This window comes from Aulostomus chinensis, chromosome 21 (genome assembly GCF_037954235.1).
Source record: "Aulostomus chinensis isolate RoL2024-O1b breed Wild chromosome 21, RoL_Achi_v1.0, whole genome shotgun sequence".
Classification (NCBI taxonomy): domain Eukaryota; kingdom Metazoa; phylum Chordata; class Actinopteri; order Syngnathiformes; family Aulostomidae; genus Aulostomus; species Aulostomus chinensis.
In genome coordinates this window covers 3072134-3098893 of record NC_141340.1, presented here as the reverse complement: position 1 = coordinate 3098893, position 26760 = coordinate 3072134, and the positions used below count along the sequence as shown (strand labels likewise).

Sequence of the window (26760 nt, the reverse complement as noted above, 5' to 3'; positions counted from 1 at the left end):
CATCATGGGATGGTTAACTTAACGGGAAGCCCTCTCAAGATCAGGATGTCCATCACAACGCTGAGGAACTGGGAAATAATTTACAGAATTCATTCAGCATTTGATATTTAATCCGTTGTGCATTCAAGAAATCCAATCAATCCTGGGATGTTTATTTTCTGTGTGATTGTGAACGTCTCCACTGAGAGGCAGGAAGACCCACGAGCAAGAACGAATCCAGAGGCGGGCTGGAACTGGAGAACTGAAGATATTTACTGGAAGTAATCAAGCGAAGCAGGCTTCAGGCCACCAAGAAGGTGCAGAGCAGGTAAAAATGCTCGAGTACACAAACCCCTGACAGAGAAAACTGAACGAATGACTGACGAGGACCGAGGCAGAGGCTGGCGAGGACTGACCAACCGACCCGACACCAAAAAAAGGGCGGGAAACAGACAAGGACAGGAAGCAACGGCAACCAGAACCCAACAGGAAGTGAGAAAAGTTCGGATGTAAAAACCCAGAGAAAGAATACAAACCACGGACAAGCAAAGGAAAAACAAGGAAAACTGTAGATAATTAAGACTGACACTAAACACCTCCATGATGATGCGGAATTAAGAGTCTGATTCCTCAGGCCTCGGAGTTCAGAGAGGAAATCATTCAAAATTTGATTCAAAACGGTCATAAACGCGCATCACGTGACCTATAAATGGAAAAGATCAAACTTTATACGATGATTGCGCGTCATTTTGAGTACCGGCAAGCTTAAAGCAATTTGAGAACAATTTCTCATGTTACAACCTCGATAAAAATTAATATTTTACATCCAGATTTGTGACTCCAAATGATGATAGGGTTAATTAAAAGTAATTGCACTAGCATTAGCCAACAGCTAACTCACATCTGCGCTCATCTGCTTCCCACGTCAATGAAAATGTAGGAAAAAGTGCTTTGCATTTCATTGAGAGGTCATTGAAGACACATTCATGACCTTTTTGAAATGGTCCTCTTCTCCCACAATGAAACTGAGCGTATCAACTCATGTGATTCCTCACTGATGAAGCTGGTTGTTACAGATGGGCTTGTAGAACTGACTCTGAACTGACTTCACGTCAACAGTAAAAGTAATAATCTGATTTTCTTTTTTTTTTTTAACATTTGCAAATAGCCTATTTTACAAAATTATAAAAGCAGCAAAGCTTTTTTTTTTTTAATTGACGTGGTTTGGTGAGAGCTGCAGTTTGAAAAACTATAAACCAGAAGTGAGACAACTGTTTGTTTGCCCCTCTACGGTTTAAAATGACATTAGTCACCCCTCTGCACTGTGAAACCGAATACCCTGGTCCCACTACTTGATTTTTCTCTATTTTCTGTCTATATCTCCTGATACGTTGCTGTAGATTTTGGGACCCACTTGTGTTATGACTACAGCAAAGCAGTTACTCTCACGATTTTCAGGTTTTTAATAATTTTGCAAACATATTCCTGCCTAAACATTTTCAGAAGCTGAACAAATTGTCTGTAAATGCCACTGAGATGCCAGCAGGCGCAAACCCGTGTCCTTCCCAGCCCTAAAACTCATGTAAATATGTCTGAGGAGCAGTGAATGTTTGCCGGCATGCTAACACAACACAGTTAGCATGTTTGTGGGAAGGAGGCAATTTGGTATTTTGACATGAAACATTAATTTTCATAACTCACTCGCTTTTCCTGCTTAAAGCTATGAATTTTAACCAAAAAAAATGCCTGCTGATCCATGACCCATCGGTGATGAAGTATAGAAAGTCCCAACAAACTGCGTATTGATTTAGAGTCCAAGTTTACCTGACTGGGCTGCTGCTAGCATCTAAATCCTGCGCCGTCACCGCTCCGATGATGGTGCCCGCAGGTGTGTCCTCATACACATCCATCACGTATGAGGGCTTATTGAACACCGGGGGCTCATCCACATCCAAAACGTTAATCTTCACTGTTGCTGTGTCTTTGAAGGCCCCGAAGCCTTGGAATCGTGGATCCAGATGAGCATTAGTGGCGTCTACCTTAAAGGTGTATGCCTTCTTGGTTTCATAGTCCAGGGGCTGAAAAACACACATAAGTGAGGTTAAAGTAACGATCATAATCTGTTTGGTTCGGTTCCAGCTATTCTCCTGTCATGCTCAAAAACACGTTTGCACGACTGCTCTGCTTCACTCTCTCTGGGCTCAGTCTTCGTCCTGCAGGGGCGAAAACCTGGAAAGAAACGCCGTTGGCGAACATGATCATCAGTTTAGCTTGAGATGCGGAGGACGAGAGCTGCCCCCATCAGGAGCAAACCGAGAAGAAAAAAGGGTCTGAAAACATATGAAACATTTGCAGGTTAATTTGAAAGTGAAGATGTGCAGAAACGGAGAAATAAATACATGGATTTAATCATTAAGCAAATCATGTTTAAATTAAGTTCTATCCGTATGGAATCATCTCCCAGTGTATCGTGGTTTTTTTGTGTGTAGATGTATTATTCACATGCTGTCTCTTCATTAAGATGTAGATGAATAAATGAAAGCAAAAGGTCATAAATAGCTTAGGAACACATTTAAAAATTAAATGCCAAAAGACAGTCAAGTTAAAGAAAAAGTCATTTTCTGTCGTTTTATTTCTTCGCGATACTTAAGTATTGCATTTATCTTTCTTATCAGGGGATTTATATCTTTAGCTTTTAGATTTTTCCTGTAACTTGGCAGTTTTAGTGATGAGTATGTACCACCAGAGGACCCGACCAGCTCATCTCATATACCAAAGTTTAGTTTCTGGTTTATCTCTAAAGCTCCCGCTCATGAAGTAACCCTGAAGTACGCAACTTCAGGAGGTGGGGGCAGGTTTCTCCAGCCACCCGGCGAGGAAGTCAAGCCGCACTTAGATGGTTCAGCAGAACTTTGCCCTTTCACAATAGTTCTCCAAAAGAACTGCGGCTTCGAGGTTCATGTGTTTGTCCTCCTCAAGCTCCTGACATATCAGCTCAGGGTCAATTAGTCAAAAGCGAGGGGAGGAATTGGCATCCCGAGCATGTCTGCTGCCGAGGTGTGAACGCCTGACAGCAGTGACACCCGCGCGCGTGCTGCTGCCCGTCTCCTGCCCTCTCATGTGAGACCGAGCGCACTCGGCGAGCTTGCGGTCGGACATGCTCGACTGGCCTGCAGTCACATGAGAGACATTCCTTTCTGTGTATTTCAAATTGACGAACATGTAACCGCCATGGTAGCAATGCTATCTCGCCGCCCCAGGAAGGAGGATTCTCTAGCATGTTGTCGATGCAAAAAAATACCAAGTGAAAACAGGCGGTGAAGAGTACTCACGAGTTGGGGGGGGGGGGGTGTTCTTGAGGATGTAAAAAGAACATGTTGTCATTCACAACGAGTACTGATGCATACAAAACTAATGCACCAGAATTCATCTGTAATTGTGAGCTGGGGGGGGGGGGTGGAAATTTCCAACTTCTGAGGTAAAAAATTGTTGTTTTCGGCAAAATGAAAGTTTCAGTTTTTGCCCAGACGTCAGAACCGCGTGTCTTTAGTGAGGTCGAGACACTGGCGGCCATCGTTCTGATGATGAACCAGCAGGTTTAGTTGGAGGACAGGACGTTGCTGCTGCTCTTCTTACAAGCAGGATATCATTTTTGTTTATTGCAGCGTTTGCCGCTGTCCTGGCATCCAACCAGTGTTTGGAGGCCGTCGTCACGCAACAGGTGTTGATGCCGAATTCCAATGAGTCGCCTGATTCTGATTCTTTTTTCGACCACTTGCTTTCGTCCTCTTTTGAAACTGTGTCTACGGTGAAGTTTGTGTTTTGGGGTGCTGTGACTGAACGGTGGGTGCAGGTGAAAGAAAACAACCTGTGCGCGCGGACGCTGTCCAACTTTGATTACGTCATCCTCAACCGTCGCATTTTCAAGGACATACACCTCGCGTGTGACAGGGAATATCTGACCTGCTTGGATGACGGACACTCGCATCGGACTCATATCTGATTTATTTCCACATGCAGAGGAGGCCTGAAACCGACCTGACAGAAACCACCTTCTTACACCTTCCTCATTTATATGGGAACCAATTCAAAATTCAGAATTGTGCCGTTTCTGCCATGTGGTGTAAAAGCAGCCTGAGTGACGAGTCAGGACAGTAGCAGGCGAAGGTCCAGTGAATAAACAAGGTCACTCGCAGCCTCTCTGACATGAAGAAACATCTCTTGGGGGGAGGTACTGAGAACTGTGCAGCCGTTCTTCTGGCGAATTAACCAGGATGTTTGCAGCAGTTAATCTGAAGACTCAGCACTGGCCGCTTCTAGCGAGACGGAGACGATTGCAGCCGGCGCTCTGGTGAATAAACTGGGACGTTTGCAGACATTGTATTGACAACAAAGCCGAGAGTTTCTAGCGAGTTGCTGGGACCTTCGTTGCTGCTGCTATTTGTTCGTTTTTGGACCCGAACCTTCCAGACATCCCCCTCCATGTGCTGCAGTTTCCATCGAGAGTAAGAGGAACGTCTGATGACGTTTCCCCCGATGTTCCCACTGCAGCCCCGCCGAGCGCTCGTGCTGCTGGGAAAAAACAAACAAACTGCATGAAACTTTCTATGAGGAATCACATGAATGTTGAAAAACTGCATTTTTGTGATTCAGGATAAACGCGACCAAGCATCTGTCCCACGCGCACGGTGTCTACCTAATGACATTCGAAATGATCAGAGGCTGCGCGGCCCGACACTCGGGCCTCGTCTGCGTCTCCACGGTTTTACAGCCGTACAGCAGGTGCCAGTAAAAGGGGTGGAAAAAAACTAAAAAAACACACACACACACACACAGGAGAAGGCAAGCCAATCTGAAAGCAATCATTGACCATCAACCACCATGATTGGTTTGATTACAGTGCACCAGATGCAACTGGCTCGGCACAGCTATGAGATCCTTCAGCAGGAAATACACTCTGTCCTTTTCAATCTCCTTGGAGATGTGACAACAGCCAGAGAAGATTCAGCTCCCCGAGTCGACACCCCCTGAGCGTGAAAACTGAATTCATTGTGGGTGCCATTCAAATGCTAACCCCCCTACTATCAAACTAAAAGACTTCAAAAGACTCCCACAAACACCTGCACGTCGCCTAAAACTGTGTCATTATGTCAGCTCGCTGCGCTTCCTGCTGATTAATGTGAATCGCAGGAAATCAGCATCATTAGTAAATCTACGCTCCTCGGTGAGTGAGCGTAAGGCATGGATGCATCAATAATGCCATCGTTAAATGTGAGGCAGTATGAAATGACACGCCGATAAATAAATTTCAGGACTGAATCGAGTAGACAAGCATGCATATCTCAGCTAAAAGGCATGCACAGGTGGAGCAGCAGGAGGAGGAGGAGGAGGGACAGTGATGCAGGGGAGGTGGACAGCAGGAGGTGTACACCAAGCCTCATTAGCCATCGCCTCGCTGGGGACTTGCTTGCTTTCATTTTCAACATGCTGCATCACCACAATTAGGACAGAGGCCCCAACTCTCCACCTTTATATCTGTCTAATTTTCATGTAATCCTCAGCAAGCTGAAGATGGAGGGCTGCGGAGCTGGGCGGGGGGGGGGCGTGCAGAGCTGGGCGGGGGGGTTGCTCCTTTCTCACACACGCTTTGCAGTTTTGTCACAAATCTTCAGCGAGCAAAGCTGGCATCCTGGAGTCACAGCAAACACACACGCGCACACACACAGCTAGGAGTAAATATAATGATGTCTAAATTTAAAACAGTGAGGCAGGGGAATGTTTCTCTGTGCAGGTGGATTCTGTCAAGGACACGTTCACATTATCGCTGCCATTTTTAAAACAATTAATCAGTTGCTCATTAGTCGTGGTTATTTTGATTTGATGCGTGCAGGCATGTTTCAGATCTTTTGACGTTTCCCTCAAGGAAATCCTCCCTCATTCACTGACTCAGCGCGTCGTGCGTGCGGCGCGGGAGCCTGCAGCATCGCGGGCTGCGTGATCACCGGGGCAGGGGGTCCGGCTCACATTGGTGCGTTTATTCCTCCGTGCCAGCGACACGTTTCATTAGCAGGAGAGAACCTCCTCAATTAGGCACAAACGTCCACTGTCACCTGAGGATGAGCTGAGAAGAGTTTGGTGGTTAAAGGCCAAAGGTCACATCACCTCACATGCACGTGATACAAGCCCCGCTCACATTGACGTGGTATCTCAGGAACGCCCTCAGTGCATCTCCAACATGTCTCCTGGGTCCGCTTAGATTGTGGAGGTCAAAGGTCAAGGCCACTGAGGCAGGTAGGCACAGAAGAGTCAGACACCTGTGATGCGATACGTCTGGTTTGGCCCTTTTTCTTGCTCAGCAGCAACCCCCCCCCCCCACAAATACAGGATGTGAAGCTTCTGTCAATGCTCATGCTTCACCCTCCTCTCAGTTTCTAACACGGTAGACGAACGGCGGCGCGGCGCGGCGCACCACCGCCCTCAGCTGGACTGGCGTGTAGGACGGGTCGCTGACGCGTGGAAGCAGCTGTTAGACGTTTCTGCTCACTGCTGCTCAATCCTCCAGCTCAGTTGGCCTCTCTAAAGCCCCCCTCGCGCACACGAGGAAGTTGTTGCTCAGCGGTCAGAGAGGGAAGAACGGGAAAAAAGAAGAGAGGAAAAATGCACGCGTTTTTGTGCGAAAGAGTAATTCTGAGCGCTTCGCCGCTTTTTAAACGTGCCAGAGAGCGTTGAAAGTCCAAGTATGTCTGGAATATCTGTTGTTTAACAGGACTAAAATGGGGGCCAGGAAGGGGTAATGAGAAGCTCTGAGTTAATGAGAAGACATGCTAATATGTCAACGCTTGACTTGGAGAGAATCAAATCAGATCTGGAGGCCATAGGGGAAATTTCCCAGGAAGGGGGGAAAAAAATACAGCCGTTCATTCTAAGACTGCATGTACCATTTATTCCCCCCCTTTCCTGGAGGATGACCTACTTACAGGCTGGGGCTTTTTCTCGCTGGGTACAACCCAAGTCCACACATATTAAACAGACACCTCTGCATGTGCTGCGGCATGTTTGAAGTGTCTCATTACAGCTCAGTTTTTCTGCTCCGTTTGTGGGTTACTGTGGACACAACAAGGAAGTACATCAACGCTGGAATTTGTCGAGAGGACAGACTGAGTTCCTCTCTTGTCAGTGCTGCTGCTCTTCAACATCACAACAGAACACACTTGAAATTCTAGACATGGCGCTGCGCCCTTTGATATGTAAATGTGCACCTTCATTGCACTGGCAGTGATACTGAATGAAGGAACTTTTTTCTTTTTTTTTTCCATTTCAATTGAACTTGCCAGGTTCCAGGGTAATTTCTTAATTTAGAACAGGAGACTAATCAAGGCGCGGCATTCTTACAGGTACGCAGTTACACATCAGAAATGGCCAGATTTGGGAATAGGAGCCTGACTGGTTGCTCGGCGCTGGCGCCTCCCTCTCAGCTCGCCCTGTAAAGTGATAGCTGTTGTTTGAGCTTCGTGGTTATTTTGGGGATGCAGGCTGATGTGCATATTTAATAAGCTCCTGGTTTGTTTATGTGTTGGGTTCACTTGAACAACAGCAGAGTTCACTACTCTGGGGGGAGGGCCTCCCCACCAATACCAATGTGTTCAACATACATTTGTATTTTACCAAAATATGGCTTTAACCATCAAATATGTATTTATTTGAATGTATTTATTGCATTCCTAATCCTTTACCTGCCAGGGCTCGAGGCGATGCTTATTCCTTAATAGGATTTTTTTTTTAAATTATCGTTGTTAACCTACACTTTTTTTTTCTGATTGCCGGTGCTGGTTTTAGATGAGAAACACGATAACAGCAATAAAAATAATCATAATAGTCATCTGCACATTAAAGAGTCTTTCAAGGGACGAGTTTTTGTTTTTTTTAATCCGTATTAATTTATTTTTTTCTTTAAAGTTCCATTTGTCATGATGAGAAGTTCTTGGTCAGGGATTGGGGTTTTATTCACACACACTTTTTTTCTCCTTGATTGCGCGTTTATATGTTTAATATGAGAAACCTGATAAGAACAAACACATGTAATGGTCTTCTCAAAACTCCAGCCCTCACCCATCAACATGGCGGATGACTTCTTTGTGTTATGAGGAGTGATTTTTACACAAATATTTATTAATTTGATAGTTATTATTATTATTATCATATCTCAGCCAGGGATTGCAGTATTATATATTCACTCCGTTTCCCTCCTTAATTGCCAGTGTTTACCCGATAAAAAGAAGAAAAACCCACGTTCAGAAGTCTCCTCCAGCCTCCACCTCGCTCACCCACTAATATGGGGGGTGGCCTTCTGCCAGCACCCATGGGGGAAGCTCCCCCCCCCCTTGAAGAGTCATAATCCCAGCAAATCATTAGCAGGCAGTTTTTGTTTGTTTATGTGAAGCCCAGGTATTACAGGCAGAAGCTGAAGATTAAAGAAGGCTGGGGAAAAAAAACCACCCAAAAACACAGAAAACATTTAATCCGTGATATGCTGAGAGGCCTTAAATCCATTTCACCGCAGTATTATATATTTACAATACCACTTATGAATCATTAACGCCCCCTCACGAGTTATCCTGTGAGAGAGAATCAAAGCCAAAGCCAAACATGCTTGGAATATCCCACTCTTCTAATTGCAGCTGAGGGAGCCGGCACATTTCTCTGCAGCAGCATGAGACCGAGTCTGGATGCGCGAGTCCGAAACCTCCTGATCCCACACATCATCATCAAGCAACCACCGTGGGGCTGCAGTCGTCCTAATCACGGCCCGGCAGCTTATCTCTGAGATGCACTTCAACGGACAGTTCTGCTGAGATGCTAAGATAATGGCGCGGTGCTTAATATCCTAAATGATGTCGGGTGAGGTCACCGCGACCGTCGACTGGGAGTTCAGCAGGATTCTGCCATGCAGAAAAATGCTGAGGACCTCTAGCCACCCATGTACCGTCAGCAAGTCAACTGACCACAATAAGCTCATCATCAGTAGAGAAAAGATTACACGCCCCTGGGAGCCACTTGCTGTCCCTCTGAATACCGGGGGGTCCTAACACTGCCGAGGAGCGCTGCTCACTTTATTGTGCTGCCATCAGTCACATCGGGTTGTGTCCTTGGCTGCCTCAGAGCGTCTCCATCCCTCCGGCGCTCACAACAGTGGAGCGCCATGCGAGAACCTTGCCAGTAGCCGTGTCCACACTGCAGCAGAGTCGAGCGACTGTGAAAGACTCACATTGCCACTCTTAATAGGACAGGGTTAGCCAGGGGATGAGCCTCCAGACGCTAGTTTAATCTATTACACCCACGCCTCCACAGACCACCAGAGAGACGCCACTTCATCGACTCCAAGCCTCTTTGCCCTCTTTTTCTCTCTTTGTACTCATTCACTGCTCGCATGCAGACAGGGGGAGTAGGGGGAGGTGGGGGAGGAGGGGGCTGTGGATACATTGCTCCCTGCTCGGTTGCCTGGTGAGTTGTTATTTGTTAGCCACCTGCATCTCCTGCTGCTCTCAGGTATTGTTTCCTCCTCTCAACTCCTTTCACACCAGGGCTTAAAATAACTCATTTCACCTCCCACTGGAGCATTCAGCTCTATAATCAATAGATTAATTTCACCTCCTGTGTGCGAGCAGGGTCGGGCCGCTGGATGAGCTTTATCAGCTTTCATCTATAATGTAGTGTCATTACTCCGCAGCCATATAGAAATGTGCGATTCAGATATTTTCACAATGGCAGAAGATTGTCTTGCATTAACAGAATGGGTGTCTCCATTTATACGCTAGCTGTCTATTGTGTTCTTTACTATCCAACTAACATTCATCACAGCTTTATAGCCTCCGGACAAGTTAGCAGTTTGTTCATTACGTTTAGTTACTCTTTTCGCCGCCTGGTAGTATCTCATCAAGCCTGAAAGGCTATAACAGCTTCCATTCTCTAAAATGATTTAGTGTTCAATCAGGCCAGTAATGACATTTATAATAGAGAAATTAGACTACAGTCGCTGTCTGGCTTTAGTGAAATTAAGTCCTTAATTGATGGCAGGAAGGATGAAAAAGGCCTCCTGCGTCTCCTCCCACTGGGAACGTGAAAGGAAGGCCACGTTTGGCAATTCAGGCAATTAGTGACGTCGGTTTTTGTTGGTGTGTTTTTGGTCTTCCATGTGAAGCAACGGCGTAACGTTAATCACCTGACTGGGAGGACAAATCTGCCCATCCTGCGTGGTTATTGGTCATTAGTTAAGGTGACACTCAGGTAAAACCATCAATTTGGAGTGTTTAATTCTGATTGTGTTGCCATGTAAACACTGGACGGTCATCAAGTCTGAACCGACGTGGGAAATTCTGGGCGATTTAATGACAGATTTTTAATATTTAGTCCTACGAACGCAGTCACACACCAGTGGATTCGCTCAGTATGCAGGACCACACACTCGCCTCGCCTAAACTATGATGGATTCCAGGCACTTGGGATGCCGCACGAACTCCCAGGATCAAAGGAGACGACAGAAAAACGCGGAGGCAGATTGATGCTGGGGAATGATTGCAATTCTGTGTGCGTTATTTTGCGTAGGAAAAAGTAGAAAATTGTGAAGGAGGTTTTGGTTAAGCTGCATTTGATGTTTAGAATTTGAGAAAATAATCACCCCTGTCGTAAAACTGCAGGAGAACGGTCACTGAGGTCGGAGGTCGGGCTGGATCCGTGTCACCTGAGTTCACCTACGTGATGTCACAGCAAATATGGCAGCAGGCAAGGGGAAGCTAACAATTTCGAGCTGATATCGAGCACGCAGGAGTTTACACGGGCTGCTCTACGTCGCTTGAATGAGTCGCTTGCTTTATGTGAGGTTTGTCTTTGCTAACCACTCTCCAGTGGTCAATGTGGGCACTCAGCTGGCGCTGGAGGAGCGCAGAGACGCGATGACCAAACGCACATTTTCCCCAGCAGATGCACTGGGACACCTTTTTGATTGAAGGTTGGAAAATACCAGCTGGGAACTCCTGATTTATGACTTGCAGTGGAATGCAGACACACCGGTGGGCGCTGGGCTGTGAACACAGATTTGTCGTTGCTCTCAAACCAAGCTAATGCTCGTTACTGCTACATGCTAAAGCAGCATCCAGTTGTCGGCCCTTATTGGCAGTTTCTGCTCAATTGTTCATGGATCATGTTTCTATCACACTGCAAATGTTGTCTCCCCGCCACTGTGTTGTGAGGCTTATGCTTGTAGACCCGCCCCACCACAGGACCATTAGGGAGGATAATCCGTCCAGATCAGCCCCTCGCAGGGACCGTGCCGCTGCCATTGTTGAGACGGGCCGGTTGGACCCCACATTAACCTGATTGTCATCAAATCGTTTAAATCGCCTGACACAAGTGCTTGGATCAGTGGCTTGTGGCAGTGATCGTCATGAAATTGAAGTTATATTGAAATTTGCAATCATCAGTCCCCGTCCATCATTCAGGACCCCTCAGATCCGCCTCTGTGGGTGTCGACGGCGCAGCAGTTTCCCACCAGCTGTTGTTCTGCCCTTCACTTGCAGACACTCGACCATCGTTCTATAGGAAGACCTCCATTTAGATTTTGGACGCTTCTAGAATGATTGAACATAACCTTCAAGGGAGCGTCTTTAGGATGATCTCGCGCCCAAAAAAAATATCCGTCTGAGAAGCAGATGGTTGGAATTTTACGAGAGCAAATATCTGATACCCAATTAAAAAGAAATGAAGCAGCCAGTGGACTCTCAGAATGCCAAATATTCTCCAGGAAAACCAAGAAAAAAGACACAGATTCTGCATGTTTTACTACGTGATGCAACATGTGGAGCACATGTGGAAATTATGGTACCAGAGAGAACATGGAAGTCAAAAAGTGCACCTCAGTCACATGAATTCATATTTTTTTGCCTGTTTTTTTGATTGTTAATTCACGTGTTTCTTTGCTAATTACACCAAGTTTAACAGTTTGAAACGATTAGAGCAAGAGAAATAGGAAAAATCAGCACTGACAAATTAAAATAACTGACTTTAGCTTGAAGACCAATTCAAAAGCGCAAGTTATGAGCACAAAATGAAATTAAATGAGTCAAAAGGGTTGTAAAGGGACCTTTATGTGAAAACATATTATCGTTTTTAAAAGGCTCAGCACTGTTTAGAGTCTTGTGGATGTTGACAAGCAAACTAATGAACCCAGCGGATGAGAAATTCTGAGGATGATGTCGACAGAGGGTCAAAAACAGATTTTACCACGTTGAAATAAGGAGCAAACAACAGTGTTTTTTCCACGGTGTGATGTCAGGAGCCGCGAGAGGAACAGAGCGATTTCACCCAGCTGCTCCTAACAGTCCCAGCGGCTCATGGCAGCTCCCCGCTTCCTCCCCACAGATCCTCCCTGTCCCGCTCAAAATGACGGCTGATGTTATTTATTTAATTTCCAGCTAAATGTGTGTGTGTGTGTGTGTGTGTGTGTGTGTGTGTGTGTGTGTGTGTGTGCACATCTTCTTTTTTGAGGAAGCGTGTTTATTTCTTTTTTTCTTTGAGGAACTGTATTTTCGCTGTGACTGCGTGTGGGAGACATTAGGAGGGTGGCCGTGTCTCCGGACTGGCATTCTGCAGAGAAATGTCAGATCAGTCATGAAAAGTGCAACATAAAAAGCCAACATTTTGTGGCAGGACGGGTCTGCCTTCGCTTTTAGTCCCTCCTTTGATTGCTTTGCCCTTGTCCTTTAACTGGATTTAGTTTTGAACCCCAAACACCATCAGGACAAATTAAAGTTTATCTCTCAGGCTGTCTCAGATTTACCACCCCAAAAAAGAAAAAGAAGAAAATTCAGACCACGCGCTTGTGCTCCGTGAGAACCGCACGCATTTGGGAATATATCTAAAGTTTCATAATTCCTTATCAGCATCAAATAAGCGTCGCCATGGCAACAACCCGATCACTAATGAACTGAAACCCCTTTGCAGCCAATAATTTATGGTTGAATTCCTGAGAAAAGGAGCAGAAACCATGTCACTTGAGACGGAGCAGGTCAGTGGCAGCGCCTCTGGACTCTTTCTCCACCGGGGAGATTTTCCAGCATCAATTATAACGTCAATTTCACGACATTTACAAGCTTTTTTTTCCTCTCTCTTTTCTGGCAATTTCCTGGAAACGGCGCTGGTATGGATCACCTGACAGAAATCTGTTCAGTCACCTGAACAAGAAACAGAACTCAGAATCATCTGAGAGGTTGTACCTGGAAAGTGTTTGGGGGAAAATACTCTCCTGTCTCCGAGCGTCCATCACTGGCGAACCCCAGCCAATCAGCTGACTGCGCTGACGTACAGGAGAAGCCCAAACCGCTCGGCGGGGGAGTAAAATCATCTCAGAGCTAGAAAAGCCTTCAGTAATCTTCTTTGCTCTGATTACAAAGAAGAAACTCCCGCTTGTGATATAACAGATGCAACAGTGGCGTCTTCCTCTTCAGGGGCCGCCATTGTTGCTGCCAGCCAACTGTCTGGCTGTTGTCACACCTGATGCTGCATTCAAGTGATGACAGAGGAATCAGAATGAAGACTTTCCAACTGGGAAAAGTCAAGAACTTCTAAGGGACCGGGAGACCATTTTGTTCCACTGGTTGCTGAGTTGACATCCTAGCTGCAGGAAGTCACTGTTCCATCAGTCATTTTTCTAATTCATGTATGAAGTTAATATCATTTTCTGATCACTTGCAATGTATAACGTGATATGAACGCTAACTGCCGTCCATGCAGAAGGAGCTAGCTTAGCTATGAAGGTAATTCATTAGCATTAACCTGCTAAGTCCCACAAAGACATTTACTTTTATTTGCTCGTCATCGTCGTGAAAAAAGTGGAAACGGCTGTTAATGTCCCTTTGAAATGTTCCTGCACTAAAATGCAACTCCTCTTTATAGCGTTCATATAATTCCCACATTATGAACAAAATTGAAGTAGGAAAATGGCTTCCTAACTCAGAAACTACAACTTCCTGTCTTCATGTGAATGCGGCAAAAGCTTCACCAATGTCCATGTGGGTCGGACGGAGGCCCTTGACTTGACTCGGCTGGGCTCTGACGTGTTCGAGCCTCTGCAGCGGATGCAGATTCTCGCTTTAGCCGGGACGCGTTCCACATTCATAAGTAGCTGTAAAAACGGAACGGTAAATTGACAGCACTTCTCTACAATGTTTGCGGAACCCCGCTGACACTGCATGGCGATGGATGTGGGAGCGGTGCCAGAGGTCTCCGGCTAACGCCCTGTGACCGCTGGGGGCCCTGGGTTTGTACACTGATGAGATCGCCCCGTATTAAAATGGATTCCCTGAGTCGACGCCAGCACATATTATGCCACACATGTCGTCATTAAACAGTGCCATTGCATTCGGCTTCCAGCAGCCCATTCCCATCCTGCATAGCTGCCATCTTCTGTTCTCCCTGGAGGAGTAAATAAACACGCAAATGGACATACGCATAAAACGACATTTAATTGGAGAGAACGTTGTTTTAGCAGCACAACCCAAGGTTACGGCTCCATATAGCCGCGCGTGACTGTGCCCCTCCGCATCCTCATCCGTGTGCAGCATGTCGCTCTGTGTGTGCACACATTTGTCTGCATGTTTCCCAGGGAATTTATTGCTGGATTTTACCTATTGTCTCCCATAATCTAATGTTTTGCAGATGGGATGTACAAACCCTTTCCATCCCTCTGTGGCTGCCTTTTTCCCTCTCTCTCCGCTTGTATCGGCAGACTGGGAAACAGATGATCATCCTTTGAACCCATTACTCAGCCTGATCCTCTTATCATAACCAACCTTCCTGAGTCTCTAATTTGGGGTCTGCCAAACTCTGCTCTGTGTACAATGTGGCTTTCGTCTCTGTCGTGCTGTGTGTTTTTCTTTTGTGTGCGTGTGTGTGTGTGTGTGAGAGGGAGGGAAGTCAAAAAGAGAGTCAGAGAGAGAGGGAGAGAGGGAGGGATTGTCTTCACACATTTGCACACCTGTCTCTGGGGATATTCTTCCAATCTGAAATAAGACAAGCCTGTGGGCGGGTCAGTATTCTGGGAACACAGTGAACAACTCATAAAGGCTTTATCTGCAGCTACCTACTCCTCACACCTTTGCAAGGCACAGCTCATCCTTCCTCTCTTTCTCACTCTGTCCATGTCCTGCTAATATCTCAATTCCACACGGAGAAAAGTGCATGTTGTTTAGTAAATTACACTGCGGGAGCTCGGTCATTTAAAGGGGCTCAGGATGTCCCCCACCAACAATAGCTTTGTGCAGCAGCCCGCCGCTGCGGGAGGCAAATCACAATGTCATATTGTCATCATGGCAGTATCAAATATTGGAATTAAAACAATGGGAGGAAAGATTAATGCTCTGGATCCTAGGAGATGATGTACACAAATAACCATCTTCATTTACATCATAATCGCATCCCTCAGTTATTCTGCAGCTGTCAGTGAGAAGGTCACGTATGGAGTGATCCATCGCTGTGCCTTTCACACACGCCGTACCTTTCACACACGCCGTACCTTTCACACACGCCGTACCTATACAAACCATACAGGTTGCTATTGTGAGTGTAGCATTCACACGAGCAGGAACGCTGCGTACTGCTGGAGCTCGCACAATGAGTCAGGAATCAATTACTCACTCAGCTGCATATTTTGGAGGATCAAAGGATCAGCCACCTTTGTGTGCCGGGGCATGTGCTAAAAATGTACCCAATAATGCAGTGGGATACGTAAGGAGGATAAAAACAAACGGAGATTTGCATCCCCCCAAAGAACGTTTTATATACTTCAGAAATACCCTGAAAGGCAGAAAAACACATCGTTTGCACATTTCGTGGCTCTTACTTACTACTGCAATCAGCTGAAATAAGCTGCTGTCAAATGTAACAACAAGCCACAAAACAGATAGAAAACAACCCCTCCAAGTGCGGCACCGCCGTTCGCATGGAAAGGGAAGCAATTAAGGCCGTTTTGGCTGCAATAGATCGTTTGCTCTGGTCTGAATCAGTTGACGATTCAATGAGGAATTGTTTGAGGAATTTGTTTTTACACAGACAAAAATCCAAAAAGCATTAGAACGAATGCATGGAAACGGCGTTTGTCAGTCATGGTTGCTGGGCACTGGGCTGCAGCAGACCAGGATACCGGATCCCTTCAGGCTGAAGCCCCAGGAGCTCACTGGTAGCTGGGTTGGCTCACATCTTCGGCCCAGGAAACCAACAAAATATCCGCGACTGGGAAACAGGAACATCTGCTCCAAGTACTCGCTGTAACTTCTCTCCCTTTTTCCCAGAAGGGTTGATTTCTTTAAAAATATTTAATGTGTTTAATGTGGAAATGATGATGGAAACACAAATCTCAGATGTAAATATTTACTCCAGACCCAAGCAGCATCTCTGGATAACTGAGAACCCAGAAACCCCCCCCAGAGTTGTAGACTTATTTTCTTCTTCTACCATCCCACTCGGCTGGTCATGCTTGTCACGATGTTGAGATTTGGTTGCAGGTAGTTGTGACAACAAAAAAAGAATACCATCAGGTGTTATTGCCATTTTTTCGGTTTTTGTTTGTGTTTTTCTAACAAATCAAAAACCTGCAAACTTAAAATTGACATTTAAGTCTCCTCAGGCTGATACTGGTTCATCCAACAGACCTGAAGACTGGAGTTGAACCTGGTTTCCAACCTCAATTCATCACGTGCTCAGCCTCCCGTCCAGCGTCTGTCTGATGGAGGGTGGATGTTGGCTGCCAGGTGGGATATTGCAGAAGAATCATATGAGTTTTGCAGAATTAGCATTACACAGACCTCAGTGGCATCGACGGCAGTCGGCGTTTGATCCGGCCACAAAGTTGTGCTGCATCTGCCAGAGGCGGCGTGCGGCACGAGCAGAGGGAGTCAAGCCTCTGGTGTAAGTGAGCCAGGCTCACACAGCGGCAGGTCCAGAACTTCTGTAGAACTTCTATTTATGCACGAGCGCCGGAGGCGGCGTGTAGGTGAGACCTACGAGCGTTCACACGCTGGGTTATCTCGGAGAAACGGAGCCATACGTTCGCCTGGGGTGTGACAGCGTGTGGGTGACTCGGCGCCGGTTGCATTGCGGTTGAAAGGTGCGAGAGGTGTAAACGGGTGAAAAATATGCACTTGTTGACTGAGCAGGTGGGCGCGTCACCCTGGAGCGCAGCTGAGCGATCGGAGAGCTGCACGCCCCTCAACAACAGGACAGCACTGCTTGATGATGAGCTGCTTCATGCTACGTTTGTGCCACAGTCATACAACCGCACATCAAATGAGATCAAGCTCTTAAAACCTGAATGAGACTCTTTCATCACGAGCAGCATTCATAAATAATTTCCGTAATATGAAATAACGTCCTGACGCGGTTCTCCTCAGCAGCGCTTGTGAGTGAAGGTCTGAGATTATTTCGCTTCAACGCGTTTAGACGTGATGGATCTGAGACTTAATCGCTGCTCGGGAGGATCTCCAAATCATAACCAGCTTTAATAACGAGATCATAGATGTAGAACATTTACAATAATATCATCCAGTTGTATTGTATTCTGAATTATAATCTTATTCCCTCACACACCAGATGATTTAGTCAAGATACGGGAACAAAGCAGTTTTTTGACACAGATTCTGCCGGTGTCTCGCTCCTGCGGTCCCTCGGCCCAGCAGCGAATTCCAATGACAGGTGGAAACACGACTCTAGGAGAATTTGAGGGCTTTGAGTTCCGCAAAAGGACGTGAATCTTGGATACAAACAATCGTGGGATGATGACAGGGTCTAAATTGTTAAATAACCTGGAGTTAATTTGAGCCGGATCCTGCCGGAACAAGATCCGGCACCTCTGAATTTTGGCCTCCCTGCGTTCCGGTACTTATTTGGGCAGATCCGGTACCTCTTGTATTAAAAGGAAATATGAAAACGTTTTAAAAATGTTTAAAATACAACAATAATGTGCATAGATAAATTTACCGACCAAATCCTTAGAATTTCATGTTGTTTATTAAGATTCAACGTCATTTGAAAGAGTCGGAGATCTGACGATGCGCTCATGCCAACAAACCACGCCCCCGACAGAAACTAATACCCTTTCGATAGTCGCCTCCTCTGAGGAGCAAGCAGAGGAGAAATAAACAGTTCCTATTTCAACGCCAATTTGTCAAAAAGACAGTGAAATTTGCTGTTTTTTTCAAAAAGAAGGAAGACGCAAGCATGACGCTAAAAACGAGTCAAAAAAGCCTCCACAAGCGGCGGCGAGGGCAGCTGCAGCGGTCATGTTGACGATCAGAATCGGCTGCAGCAGGAGGCTAGCGCCGCCACAGCTAGCCTGGTTCACCTCCAGCTAGCCTGGTTCACCTCCAGCTAGCCAAGCCGGGGCTGGAGGCTAGCGCCGCCACAGCGAGCCAGGTTCACCTCCAGCTAGCCTGGTTCACCTCCAGCTAGCCTGGTTCACCTCCAGCTAGCCTGGATCACCTCCAGCTAGCCTGGTTCACCTCCAGCTAGCTAAGCCGGGTCTAACGTGATGTGGGGTGTCTTGGACAACTAAATGGTGAGCAGACTGTCTAATAATAGGCCGCCGTGCCACTCTTTAAATACCGTAATAATGATAATAATGGAAGATTTGTGTGATTTATTATGAGCTCTTTCTTGTTTGTTTTACAAGTTGGACCTGTTGAGAAACGAATTGCTGACTGTAGACTTTGAGTCCCACCTGTGGTGATGTGGGCCCTCACCTGTGCTGCGCAGAGGAGGCTAATAACTGTGAATTATCGTCATAACGTTGATACCATGGATATTATTTGAAATGGAGGCTTGTAAGTCCCACATCATGGCAAGTGGGCATTTGTATGTTGTTGTCTGTGTACGTTCCGGGACCTGTGCCCCTCTCTCACCCCTGAGCCGTCATATGTACTTCGTGTTCTGGCACATTATGATTTACAAATTAAGCAATGGTTTTACATGTTGTTTTTCTGTGCGTTCCGGGACCTGAGTCCATCTTGTCACCGCTGGGGTGTCATATGTACTTTGCGTTCCAGTACTTTATGATTTACAAATGAAGCACTGTCAATAACCAATAAGATTTGGAGGTTTTATGTTCAGTACCAGAGAGAACCCACGCAGGCACAGGAGAACATGCAGACTCCACCCAGAGAGACCCCGTGCTCCAGCTGGGGCTCCACCCACAACCTTCTTGCTGGGGGGCCACAGTGAGGTCCACTGCTCCACCGTGCTGCACAGCAACTGCATGATCCACAATTTGTAAATGAACCCCAAAGGTCATATTTTATATATATATATTTTTTTTATATATATTTTTTATATATATATTTTTATATATGAATTAATAAACATTTTTGGAACAGAGCTTTTAATTTTTTAATATATAGGCTGAAGTTAATAATTCATGACATAATATATCTTATTATGGCGGCGGTATTAGATAGATAAGAACTCATTGCACTGGCTGGACTGCTCTATTTCTGCCACTAATTTTAGTCTATGGCTGTAATGTCCTGGTTTTTTTTCCTACCTCTGGCAGTTGTGGGCGCTCCTTGAAAATGAGATGATAGATCTTAAAAAGGTTTATCCTTGCAGAAATAAATGTCTGTAATTCCACTGGCAGCCATTTTGCAACATTAAATCATACAAATGTGGTAAAAGTTGGTGTTAAACAAGATACATTTGCTGGGTGGATGAGAGCGAGCGCGAGCACAGACAGGGACCTTTTGCTGTGGGTCACCATGCTCTGGATGTATTAATCCACTTAGCTAAGAGAACATATGGCTTAGTAAATGACTCCCGACATGCTGAGCTCCATGCAGCAGCAGCAGCAGCGATCACGCAGAGCCACGTCGCCGCCGCCGCTGAAGGCAGGGGCAGCGACTAATGATGGGTCATTGCATAATCTTCCTGCAAGTGTCCTGCTGCTGCTGCTGCACTGCAGAAGAACAACCTGCAGGCGCAGGATGAGGGGTTTCAGCGCATGTTCTGTTTGCCTTTATTTGTTATAATTCTCCCTTTGTTTGCGTGCTCCTACCGTATCTTGTTCCTTTTGGAGTAAATCAAATAAACAAACTACAGCACAGCTAATTTCCAGGACGGCCCCGGTGAAGCAGCAGTGCCAGGCGAGGTGTAAATATAACATGGAATGGCACCCTCGTGGCGTGGGGGGAGGGAGGGCTGTGACATCCCCGCCCCCAGGTGCAGCACCACCTCCTCTATGAGGCTGACGGAGGTTGCAGACACTGCATGTGTAAGGTGTTTGCTGTGTTTGGAATCATCAGGAAGCAGCCTGAGTGGAATCAGGGATTCATTTAACAAAACAGTGAGGTAGCAGTTCCCCGGCTAACGGCTAACTGGGGCGACACCGTTAGAACTAAGGACGAGTTCTTCTCTTTTTCAGGAACCGTTGATGTCTGGAATTCATTCAGAGGTTTTTAATCGTTTCTTGGTGAATTCAGGAAACGCGAGTGTGGTACTTACTGACATGCTAGTTAAGACTTGAAACGACCTTGACACAACAGCACGTGTGGCAGCGGTTTGTTCACGATCGTTCGTCATGCGCATCAGATTTAAACAGTAACACACTTGGAATTCCCCCTGAATGCTGCAGTTACGTGACAGAATCAAGCTCATACAGCCTGACCAGGAACTGCGGCTCTTTAAGAGACGTGGTACTCGGTTAGCCGTCTGCTAGACGTGTACTGCTAGCTGGACTTGTCCTGCTAGTTTAGCTCTCACCTTCGGTTGTAATCCAGGAATCTACTACGCTGGCCAGTGAATGACCTGAGTCTGGAACCAGAAGTGTTTGATTTGAGCCAAAACTTCCACTGAAAGGATGTGGTTTCTGACTTGGATCTTACTGGATAGTGAATTTAGCGGTTCGCAAACTGATAGTTTGCATTTTTTTGCTGTCTCCACTCGCTTGAGGCGGCGACACTTTTTTCTGAATTTTGGATTCAAGAGGTCATGCAGGGGAAAAAACTCATTGGAAATGTTTTGGAATGTGAGACTGGGGCCTCCTACCCTTTTGAGAATGATGATCCCCTCCTGGTTGTGTTCATTGGTGGTGATGTCAAACATGGCGCCACCGTCTCCTGGCACAATGGTGTACTCAACTTCTGCATTTCTGCCGATATCCAGGTCATGTGCCTTGATCCTCCCGACAGCAGACCCCACGGCAGAAGACTCGGGAACTCTGAGGTGAAAAAAACCTGAGAACCGGGAAGAAAAGAGCCATCAGGCTGGACTGAGACTCATTAATTATCATCACTTGACACCAGGCAGGAAATGGCGAGCGCTTGAATGGTCCTTTTAGTGTCTCGGCTGCCAGCAAACCGCTCTGTCTGAAGTCCAGCCTGCAGATCTACAGACGTGACTTTATTCCCTCTGGATGTGGGGGGGCTCAGCTCCCTGCAACTGACTGGCTTAACCTTTAACATTATCAAACACAAGAGCCTGCAGAGCCGCAAGCTTTCACCGCCGAAACAGAAAGAGGAGACATCAACAACTATGATATTGATTGATTTTCGCTCAGAATGGACGGGTGTTTCCAGGTTTCGCTCTCCGACCAGGCCCCCACCCGACAGCGGGTCAGGAGAGCTCTGCTCCTGCAGCGTTTACATGAGGAAGCCGAGCCTCTGATCTGCTCGCTTTGTTAGACATCATGGGACATGCTGGTTGTTCTACTTTTAAACCCCAAGTGACGTCCACATGTTTTAGGTGGTCATTTATTCAAGAAATACATGTTGAATGATGCGTGGGGCAAAGTCAAGCCATTTTATTCAACAGGTGTTTGTGTTTGTCAGGTTTTCATCTTCCACAGAGGTGGAGAAATCAAGGTTAGAGTGGACTTTGACAATTTTAGTGTTTCTCAGGATTAAGGTTATTTACAAAAACTCAGAGGTTTTTTTTAAGTGTTGTTGTTTTTTTGTTTTTCTTTCTAGCTCTAAATGGTTTAAATTTACAGTTCCAAGCACTCTCTTCAACGTAAACACGTGCTCTGAACATTTTCTGCAGCTACAGAGCAGCAGAACACGGAAAACATTTATTTATCACAATTAGGATTTATTTTGCCCACAGAGAATATTCCTGTTTTTTCTTGGCGGAGGTCCATCTCCAATATAATGAAACCAAACCATAATGGCCTTCTTGCTTCTGTGTTTCTGAATCAATATACTACCCGCAGCTACGCTGTATTATCAGGTGCTGCTGGGTTTATGGTATTGCAATCTCATTTGCAATTCCTCAATTCTACTATGGATCATAGGTGTTGATCCTGGGATTGGTGAGAGGGGCTCTGAGGCCTTTGGGGGAATTTGGGTGCTTTAATTTAAATGAATAATAACAATTTCAAGGACGAGCACTGTATTTCCAAGGTCTCTAAAGTTTCCTGTCCATTGCTTAAGAATATTTATTAGCTCCCGTCACTTTGACTACTGCCAGACACAAACTATTCACACTTGGCAGTTTCGACCACGTTTATTGCCCTCAAAGAGCTTCGGGGCGTTTATGGTTCTCCTCATCTAACGAGAGGAAAATAGAGATTTCCCCCTTGAGTCCTTCCCATCATTGATGATGGAGAATCTACTCATTTGATACTTTAATCAATATTTAGATTTATGTAGTGGCCTCATTTTTTGGGGGGGGGGTTGAAGAATTAATAAAATATTGTAAAATCGAAATGAAACATACCTCCTTTCCTTCAGGCTCTATGGGACGACACGACTTCATAAAACAGTGTCATGACAGCAGCATCAATATCAGTCGGTCAATCAAGTACTTATTCATCGTTCAAAACTGACTCATCCAAGTTCATCATAGCTCTATAGAAAGGGGTAAAGACCTCAAAGCATTAAAGGAAGACACCCAAAAATGAGGATCCAGCCGTCGCTTGTCCTCACCGTCGCACTGGGGAAGTGTTTTTAGTCCAGTTACTGCTGGAGAAACATGGGAAAAGGTAGAAATTCCTCAAACAGTTGAAGTGAATCAAGGCCAAAAACACAAAAACTACAAAATAAAACTATAAAATTGCCCCCATGCTACTCAACAGAGTCGATCCAAGAGTCCTGAGGCCTCGACACACAAAGTTGTTTTGAGAACATGAGCGGCGCCGAGCTCCAGCGATGGTTTTCTGATGTTTTATTAAGGCTTCTGATGTTTGGTGTACATGTGTGGTTTGTGCTTTTCAAAGTTGATCCCCGTTCACTTCAGCTGTTTGGGATATTACTGCGACACCTTTTCCTGGGAAACTCTGGTGGTATTTTGTGAAGTAAAAAAAAAACAACCTTCCCCCGACCTTCCATCGGCGTGACGGTGAGTATTTGATGGCTACATTCTGGGGCGAACGATCCCTTTACAGTCATGAAGACACGCAGTCATAAATAAACTGAATCAGGAGACGAATGCGTCCAACATGGCCACCGCACATCTTACAGAGAGAAGAAAAATTGAGAATTCAGGCCCGGGTGGAGAGAGTCTACAAACCCCCCCCCCCCATCCCGCCCCCCCAAACCTCTATGCTGTGACAGCATTATGGAAATATCATCGTCTCCTCCTCCAGTCAAAGGAGCTTGACGGTCTGACTGCCTGTTTTCACATTCAGAGCAGACCGCTCGGTGTCGTCTCCAAACACCTGAAGAGACTGCATCAGTATGATACACTACACACACACACACACACACACACACACAGTCAAATATTTATGCTCGCTGAAAACTCATAGATCAATGAATGTACAGCAATGAATATTTTTTCCAGCTTGGCTTTTTCTACAACCTGGTGAACGGAGCAAATCTCCAACAACCGGCAAATCAATGTCCACTTGGTGTTGGGAAATTGGGGCTGAACACGGAATGTTCCGGGTTTCTAGCAGGGTAGGACATCAGCTACTGAGAGCTGTAGGGATGAGGTCTTTCTGTAGGCCAGCCTTGAAGTTAGCATCACCATGACTTCCCTTGACAGAGAGCAAGTGGGCTTTTTGGATTATTGTAAAAATAAACTCAGCAGGAAGCAGAAGTTGAGGAGTCTTACATGTTTAGTTGCATGATATTTTTTAAACTTAAATTGGATCACTAAAAGTGCAAGTTAATGTTGAGACTCTCTTGTTGTTGACACGATGACGTTCGCTCGCCTCAGTGACATCTGAGGTCTTGTTTAGCCGCTTGTTAGCGACATAGCAACAAGCTTTGACGGTGTGGCGTCTCCACAGAACGAGATTTTATTTCAGACGTTTAACGGAAAACACACGGACTGTGAGACGAGAGGCCTGGATGCTCATCGCCACTCACTTATTTCCCGGTTGTAGGACTCATTCCTGCACCGCTCTAGGTAAACTGGCCTTCGCAGCCACAGTTTTTGCTTCATCCAACAGGAGATGGATAGACGCCACCAAGAACGCGACCTCGGTGGAGGCCATGTTGAAAACTCCTGGTCAATTAAAGTTGCAGAGCATTTATCTAAATGCGTGGTTTCATTTGCTCACTTTTGGAGAACCTCGGTGGGTTATCGTTGACATCGCTGAGGGAAATGTTGACGGTGGTGGTCCCGGCCAGTCCCCCAAGCTGGCCTCCCATGTCCTTGGCCTGGATTAGAACTTGGTACTGTTCCTTCACCTCTCTGTCCATGTTGGGCAGCGCTGTCTTTATAACCCCTGGAAGAGAGAGACAGAGACGTAGACGGGGAGATAAAAAGGTGTAAAAAAAAAAAAGAAGCAAACTTGCAAATTCACATTTTACTTCACTATCCCTGAAAAGTCAGAAGCTGTTTATGTGCTTCTGACTGAACTGGAGGTCATTTCACAAACTGGAGATGCTTGACATTCGCCGGGCAACTCTGGTGAAGCCTTCTAATGATTCACTCGAGGATCAGAGTCGCGGAGATCAGAGAGCGTTTGTACTGCAGATTAATAGCCAGGTCAGTGGGAGGCTGGTGGGCCGCATAGGAGGGTCTGCACTTTTGCCATCCTCTTATTTCATCTGGCATGGTCAGGATGTCAGATTTGATCCACAGACTTATGGAAATCCACAATCAAAGCGTGTTTTATTTTTTTTTCCCCTGGGAATTCTGTCATCTGAGGTGTGGCTCCTCTGAGAGGGATAATTCTCTGACATGCATGGTGATTTCTCCCTTCCTGATGTTTGTTCCCCCTGTTGCTGTGCATTTGCAGAGAGAAGCCCAGCAGGGAAAACATTCACTTTAACAGTTTGATTTGCTTTTTTTTTTTTTTTTTTTTAAATATATATAAAAATATATTCCTTCCGGCATCAGTTTGGAATACAGTCACAGTATGGGTTCTGTAAAGCTCTAGTATGAGTGGCAGTAACAGATTCCAGCCTGTGTGATATGTATGAACCTATTTTCATACTCTTTGAACTGTCCTGGGTAGTGAGCCGGCAGCAGCCCACCATGGGCAAACACTGGTGGCGTGAAGGTGTTTCAGATTTAGAGCAGCATCCTGACATGCCTCCCTGCTGCCACTCTACCCAACGCCTACCCCTGCGAAGTGTGGCTGCAGATAAAGTGGGACGAACGAGCTATTAATGGAAGGTATTGCTGTATTATTTGCTGGCTTGCGCAAAAAAAACCCAGCAAAAAAACGTGAAGCCAAGATTCAGAACGGCACTGTAGTCATGAGAACGTTTCACTGGAATATCCTGATCCCGGATCAGTTCACGGGTTCCCCCTGATATTTTTATGGAGTGAAAAGTGATGGCATCCTACGGTTTCCCCAACATTTAGAGAAACTCTGATAAGCAAGCAATCTGTCTCTTCGGCAACAGAGCTGGAACTGAGTTGTTGTCATTTTTTTCCCCCTTCATACTCTTCCATATAAATTAACCGGATACTTAACTTGAGTTCTTTCCTGGCTCCGAGTGAACTGCTTGAATTCTACAGTACCAAGTTTTAAAAGATCCGTGTCCTTTGGGGCTGGATTTCAGTACGTAAGGACACGTTGCCAGTGGCTCTCTGTGTTTCACTGAGAGGAACAGACTGCATGAAGACTGCAGCACTCAAATGTCCGTTTTGCTCTGAGGACAAGCGGCCATGAGAGTGTGTGTCCCTCCACCAGCGTCAGCCAAACCCGATGTGGGCCAAGCGGCAATGAACAGACCCTCGGAGTGTGTTCCATAAACCTGATGGCATCTGGATGATGTATGAAGGAGGACGCTGATGCTGCACTAGCAACTGATAATTAAATATCACATCCTGCGTTGGCTGAGTCGGGTTCCACCAGGGTAACCACTTGGTGGCGCTGTGACTTAGTATCAGCCCGCGGACATCTCCAGGCTGGGGCCACCACCGAATGTGTCAAGTTTAGAAAAAGGTCTGACCACGTGGAGTCCAGTTGCTACGGTTTCCTGCTCCGTGGCCAGAAACAGAACATGGGCTGCGTTGCCACGGAAACGCTGTTCAACCCCAAAGAAACCCTCACAGTCTTCACAGTAACCGGTCGCCATGTCTTTTCTCATCGCCACCAGGTGGCGCTGGGACTAATCTACCTCAGGGGGACTTTCCTGGCCCAGCCTACACCCGCATCGTTCAGTCCTGCTGCTGACGCCAAACAAATGGCGGCGACAGTTATGCGAACCGTACCCAACACTACCCTCTAACCTGGTCTTGATTATTTTTGTAGGTATTTTAAGGCCCATCTTTTAAAATCCGAGATATTTTTTTAAATGTGGTGTTTTACGCATATTTCTTTTTATTATATTCATCCTTTTTATTCGC

At 46.0% G+C, this 26760-nt stretch overlaps 1 protein-coding gene across 1 annotated transcript in view; it reads right to left on the bottom strand.

Moving 5' to 3' along the window:
• The window catches only part of LOC147241356 (cadherin-12-like), a 123738-nt gene that overhangs the window by 24229 nt on the left and 72749 nt on the right, over nt 1-26760 (bottom strand). Inside the window, exons 5-7 of the mRNA XM_086191098.1 lie at nt 24515-24682; nt 21058-21245; nt 1804-2057 (exon numbers count right to left, since the gene is read on the bottom strand). Of these exons, the coding sequence (XP_086047224.1) occupies nt 1804-2057; nt 21058-21245; nt 24515-24682 (610 nt within the window). The remainder of the gene's footprint in view (nt 1-1803; nt 2058-21057; nt 21246-24514; nt 24683-26760) is intronic.